The sequence below is a fragment of the Gossypium raimondii genome, chromosome 9, assembly GCF_025698545.1.
Source record: "Gossypium raimondii isolate GPD5lz chromosome 9, ASM2569854v1, whole genome shotgun sequence".
NCBI classification, from domain to species: domain Eukaryota; kingdom Viridiplantae; phylum Streptophyta; class Magnoliopsida; order Malvales; family Malvaceae; genus Gossypium; species Gossypium raimondii.
In genome coordinates, this window is record NC_068573.1 from 38,153,277 (window position 1) to 38,159,505 (window position 6,229).

Here is a 6,229-nt window from a genome sequence, read left to right on the forward strand (position 1 = left end):
ATACGACGAGGCCCGATCTAAATACAAGGGGTGACAAGCCCTAATCCTAAAAGGGGTTGTCACCGCCCCTACGTTAAAATACACACTTCTTTACGTCGATATTTTTGTCAAAATATGGACAAGTTATTTTTCATAAGAAATCTATATTTTGAATGATTTTGTCTTTTAATTTCTAGCCCTAAAGTTTCACTAAATGTTTTCATCAATTTTTGAATAGAGCTCACGCTCTAATAAATTGAGGTCGAGAATAACGAAGAAGATCGAGCAATTGAAAACCAAGAATGACTTGATCTGCCTCATCCGAACACAGGTATAATCTAGGTAACATGTTTATTGTTATAAACATCACAATCGGTTGGTTTTTAAGAAAATTTCTAAAATTCTGTTGTGCACTATTCCACTATTTTCAAACCGAATTTTTCAACACACAAGGGTGAAATTAGTGGTGAGGAGTACCACCAATCTTCAAAGGTACAAAAGTGAAAAAAATGTCATTGGGTGTGATAGATTTAAGTTCACTTGTAAGTGTTAAAGATAGTATATATTTTACACTAAATTAAGTTCCGCAGACATAAGGAAATCGAGATGCGTAAATAATCTGTGTCCCCTGTTTTCATTCTTTGTTTTACATTGCTTTGAGAAATGACAACTTCCCTAGTCACTTTTGCCAACACTTAGCTTGTACTTAGCAAATGCTTCCAGGTTAACAATTCAATTATATATTAACCTTAAGATAAATGCATTAAATTAATTTTATATAAACTGAATTAGTTACCTTCATTTAGAAAAGCTTCAATAAAAAATTGATTAAAATATCAAAGAAAAATATGGGAAAAAATATTAATTCATCTCATAATTAAAAATATATATAATTGAATGAAAAATATTTTTTAATATTTAAACAAAAATATTTAAAGAAAAATAAAATAGTACGAGAACCAAAAAAATATAATTACTATTAACAACTATTTTAAAATAAACTTATAGCTAATTAGGTCACATCTTAATGGTAAGATCGAGGTCCTAAAATTTTAAAATTTCAAGTTCAAGTTTTACAGGAGATAAAACATTGTTGATTCTTACACCATCTTAATTTCAAGCCTTGTCCAAATTTATTTTGGTATAGTTCTAGATATATTCTTGCTTTATAATTACTTCTAATTACATTTATTTATAATTGTAATTTGTTATTATACTTGAAACTTTTAAACAATAAATTATATATTAACTGAAAACTGCTTATGTTTAACATATGAGACCAAATTTAAAATTGAAGGCATTTATTGAAATATAAAAGCTTATCAAAATAAAAAATAAAATTTAAAGATTTTTTTATTACTTTTAACAAATTACAACTATACAATGACTCAAATAAGGGTCATAAATAGGAAATAGACATCCAAAATAGGAAAAATCTGACTGGCGGGAACAATTATAAAAGCAACTGTCTCTCTTTAAACTTTCCAACCAAACGCTAATTTCTCATTTCCAGTTTCGGGAAATCCAACTCTCTAATTTCTCTCTTTTCCATCTTTCAACTTCTTCTTGTTTAATTCTTCCTTCCAATCTCAGATTCAAAGGAAAGAGATTTGAATGGGGAAATACTCAGAGTTGTTGGGTGCGGGGGTGAGAATAGCAGCAAGGTTCCATTCCCATTGCCCACAAACTGCTCGTTTATATTACCATCCTCCGCCAAACACTGATGCCTGCCACCACTGTGACCCCAGCTCTGACGGCAGCTTCGGTAGTTGCTCCACCAATCTAAGTCGGAAGAGTAAGACTCCAGACCCTAACTCAACCCCCGTGACCAGTTTTGGTGCCAAGGCTACCGTTGTACTTGACTCTACTCACTTCCTTTTTTATTCTATTTCATGAAGAAGTTGATGCCACAAACAATTTTTGATAAAAAATTTTAGTACTGTTTGGACTAAGAATACATAAAATTTTTAAATTTCCGCATGGGAATTCCCTTTTATCTTTGTCTTGTCCCCGTGTTTATGCTTGCTTTTGGGTATCTTTACAATAAAAGTCATTTTAACAATTTTTTTTTGTCTTTTAATTTTTAAATATATATTTTTGTCAAATCTTCTTAAAATAGATAACATATCAATATTTATTTATTTTTAAAAATTTAAAAATATTTAAAAATAATTTTTTAATTTTTAATAATTTCAATGATTTTAGTTTTTAAAAATATTTTATTTTAAAATATTAATTAATGATAAGGTATCGTTCACGTGTATACCATATTAATAAAGTTAAAATAAGTTAATTTTTTCATTCATTTTTGATGATTTGATAAAAAACTCAAGTTTGAAGGTTAAAATTGAAAATAAAATAATGTTAAAATGACTTTTTTTGTAAAAACTTGTCAAATTGTACTTGTTTATGAAAATTCTAAATTTCTTTTTTAATATTGAAATTTTAAATTTCAAAACATCAAAATCAATTAAATAAATTCTTGAATTATTTTATTTTTGATAATGCCAACTGATTTATAACTATAGTATTGAAATTAATTAATTTAATCTCCTTTTAAAATTTGAAATTTTACTTTATATTTCCAAATTATCGTTAATGAAATCAATGTCAAATAACTCATATTTAATAATTATTTACAAAACTTAAAAAAGAGTATTTTATAATCTCCAATATTCCATACTAAGTTAAAAATAAAGAAAAAAAATCCTTTTCGTTAATTAAATCAATTGCTTATTTTTTGTTTGGGTAAAAAGTGATGAAAATAGTTATGAGTTTAGTTGGGTAAATAAGATAAAATTTAATTAATTCAATTAATTAGTAGGACCTTCTTCTTTTTTTTTGGCTTTTAGCTTAGAATGGAAGATTTGATATCATAAAATATGAGTTTAGGGTTTGGGTTTTGTAAACAATGATTAAAAATGAGATACTTAATTTGATTTTAATTTGGAAACATAAAATAGAATTTAAAATTTTAGAATGAGATTAAAATAATGAATTTCAATTTTATAGTAACAAGTCGGTTGATATTATTAAGGGATAAATTTTTAATATTTTATTTAATTAATTTTGATGTTTTGAAATTTAAAACTTCAAGATTGGAAAAAAATTAAAACTTTGGGTAAGGGGTAACCAAGTACAATATGACAAATGTTTTAATACATTATTTTAGTTTGTATTGTTTTTTCATTTTAATCCTTAAATTTTTTTTTACCCGGATCAAGACGTTAAAAAAAAAATTTTGTTGACCAAAATGAAAGTGACCTAAAATTTGGGTGACCAAAATAAAAGTGTAAACATGATGTGGACATAAATTAACATGTACAGTCAGTTACCATTAATAAAAAACAGCACGTCAAGGTAGGTAAATGGTAATTCAACCAATACTCCCTCTTAATTCGTCCATTTAACTATAAAATTTAAGCATGAAATTAACCAAGATAACAGGAAGCATTCAATAATATCATGGTAAAGGTAAACATTTCAACAATTACAAACCCCAAAGCATAGCAATATCAAACATATAAGAAGACAAGGAAGAAGCTCAATAGAAACAACACCAACCAACCAACCCAACTCCATCTCCCTCTTTTTTGCTCATAAATGCAAGTGCATTAGACTGGAGTGCCCTGACACATTTATTTGTTGGTTTTGTAGTAGATTACTTTTTAGGTAAAATCCGTAAATTAGGTGATCCAATTCTAGTGTCCATCTTTATTTTTATTACTAATAATAACTTTATCTGATCGAAAAGAAAATGTTAATAAAAGAGCGAGCATCATTCATCAATTGCTGAAATAAACTTGGCAACCATATTTATTCGAAACTACATAATTCATTTCAAGACCACTTTTGCGACTTAAACATGTAAAAATAAGTCATCAAGATATTAAAAGCTTGCATGACGCTGTTCTTCAATGACCCTGTTTTATACTAGTACATCTAACAGCAATCTTTCCGTCAGAAACCTCCAAACTAAAAAAAAAAAAGAAGCAAAAAGGCAAATAAGCCAAGCCAAAGTTCTTTCACGAGGCAAAAGAAAGTTGGAATAATTCTGAGTGTCGACCAATGTATCAAACTTTGAATATATGTGTTCATTAAGCTACTTGGTACCGGCGGCCTACCAACAACCATGGTTTTGATTAAGAGACAGGGAGAACCTTGACATCATCCAAGACAGGCCCACACATATGGCCAAAATCATGCAACTTGGTATGGTAATAAGCACTGTAAAAAGTAATCCTTGTTCTAGCAGAGATAGCTTGGAACCTAAAACTCGAGGTCTTGAATCCACCCTTTCCTTGGGAAACATATGGGACCTTGAGAGTTCCCTTACCAGCAAAGGCTTCGACCATCATTGATCCATGGCAATCGTTCTTGGCATCTCCGACTGTGAAAGTGAGGGTATAGTCTTTGTTGGGAACTGTTCTGATGACTTGGGCAATGGCGCTCTCTCTTCCCGCAACCATCTCGATGGCAAACTGTCCTGAAGGAACCGAGAAGTGCTTCTTGTCGATGAATTTTACGGGTTTTAGGGATTCAATGATCCACCCTGGGAGTGGTGAAATGGTGTCTTGCTTGTGCGGAGGCAGGAGGACCCCTGTTGAGAAGTTCTTGAAGGTATGGGGACCAGTCTCGAACCCACTGTTTTTCACTAGGTTTCCTGCTTTCGGAGATCAGGATATTAGGTACTGTTGTAGGGTCAAATTAAACGAGAGTCTTAAATGGAAAAGGAATCCAGTCACATAATCTATCTTCTATCAACATAAGAGAAAAAAAAAAGACCAATTGATATTGATGCAATGAGTGGAGAAATTAAAAGGGGTAAAAGTATAATATAAAATAAACCATATATTTATAAAGATGTTTATGTTTTGTTATTATTTTAAATAAAATCTTAGAAAAAAGATGTATACTTAATTTTTGTAATCACCTGTGTCGTTTGAACAGGGCACATTTATTCAGACCCCTCTGCTCCGTGTAAAGGGAACTCATTAAAAACTGCACCTACTTTAATTAATTGCCTTTGTAAAGGGAACACTCCTTAAAAACCGCGTCCAATTACATGATAAATCAGTACGCAGTAATTATATATTATGTACAGAAAATTAAGAAAATGCCTAGCCTAGGGGACTGCCCGCATTAGACTTCATTTAACTTTCGGATTTGTGGTCATATTTGTATGTTTCTGTTTTGGCTTCAAAACAAAGACTGTATTGTAGTGATTGTGGACCAAATGCAGCAGTGAATATAGAGGTTGACAGACATAAAAAGAAGTCCATGGATTTACCTTTGGTATAAGTTAGAGGAGGCATTTCTTTGATGGCAATGGCATCCAAGAGAGGTCCACATGTTGGATCTTCTTGAACCCCAGGGTTATGGAAGGTGACCTTGACTACTTTAGCGGTAGCCTTGAAAGCAATAGCCATGGTGTCACCACCATCCGTGCTGTAAAGGGTCTGAATGGAGATGTCAGTGGTCTGAGCAGGGACAGAGATCCTGAGCACCTCATCTTGGGCGCAAGTCCTTGTGGTACCAAATGTGATGGAGTAAATGAAGCCAGGCTTGACATTCACATTCTGAGAGATGGACGCCTCGTTGCCCAGCCTCACAGCATGGGCACCACGAGGAATGGGGAAGTAAAACCCACCAGGTTGAGGTCCCCCTGACACGAACTCCACCGTGCCATCGATTTCCCATCCTGGAAGCGAGTATTTCCCCAGTATCACTGTTTTGTTGAGGTTCTCTTTCTTGGGTGCTTGCTCGAAGTTACCATTGGTCAAAAATCCTGTACATAAATATTACTTAAATCATAATACCATATAATAAGAAGAAGAAAAGAAAAAAAGTAGCAAAGTTGAGTATTTACCATCAAGGGATGGGGAAATGGGTGGCGTACGATAGGCATTACACAGACAGAAAACGAGAGTAAAGCAAAGGGAGAGTAACCAAGCACAAGTAGCCATTGTCTCGATGTAGAAGAAAAAGCAGCTTCGCGACAAGTCTTAAATACAAGAAAAATGGGAAAGTAGGCATTGAAAAAGGGTTGGCAAGAAATAATATTTACACGTAAAAATACAAGGATAAGGAAGGAAGCACCCATGTTAAAGTAGCGCCAAATTAGCCGGGAGATGTGTGGCTTCGGCTCTATTTCCAACACCCAAGTTGCAAATTTTCTACATACTTGAGTTGGACCCCATATGATGGTACTTTACCGTGATTTGCTCTAATTTTCTTTTCTTTTTAAGAC

At 32.3% G+C, this 6,229-nt stretch overlaps 1 protein-coding gene across 1 annotated transcript; it reads right to left on the minus strand.

Moving 5' to 3' along the window:
• Positions 1-3,794: 3,794 nt before the first annotated feature.
• On the minus strand, positions 3,795-6,017 carry LOC105799495 (protein DUF642 L-GALACTONO-1,4-LACTONE-RESPONSIVE GENE 2). Its single transcript, XM_012630087.2, has 3 exons — positions 5,849-6,017; positions 5,270-5,767; positions 3,795-4,642 (listed from the first exon to the last, which is right to left on the minus strand). Exons 1-3 carry the CDS (start codon positions 5,943-5,945, stop codon positions 4,122-4,124), a joined length of 1,116 nt encoding a protein of 371 aa, XP_012485541.1. The 5' UTR covers positions 5,946-6,017; the 3' UTR covers positions 3,795-4,121.
• Positions 6,018-6,229: the final 212 nt, after the last annotated feature.

Excerpts from the sequence above, each read along its gene's own strand:
- LOC105799495 (XM_012630087.2), bottom strand. The coding sequence starts at position 5,945 with ATGGCTACTTGTGCTTGGTTACTCTCCCTTTGCTTTACTCTCGTTTTC. Across the intron at positions 5,768-5,848 it reads CATTTCCCCATCCCTTGATG|GATTTTTGACCAATGGTAAC; the intron begins GTAAATACTCAA and ends ATTTATGTACAG. Across the intron at positions 4,643-5,269 it reads TCCTCTAACTTATACCAAAG|GAAACCTAGTGAAAAACAGT; the intron begins GTAAATCCATGG and ends CTCCGAAAGCAG.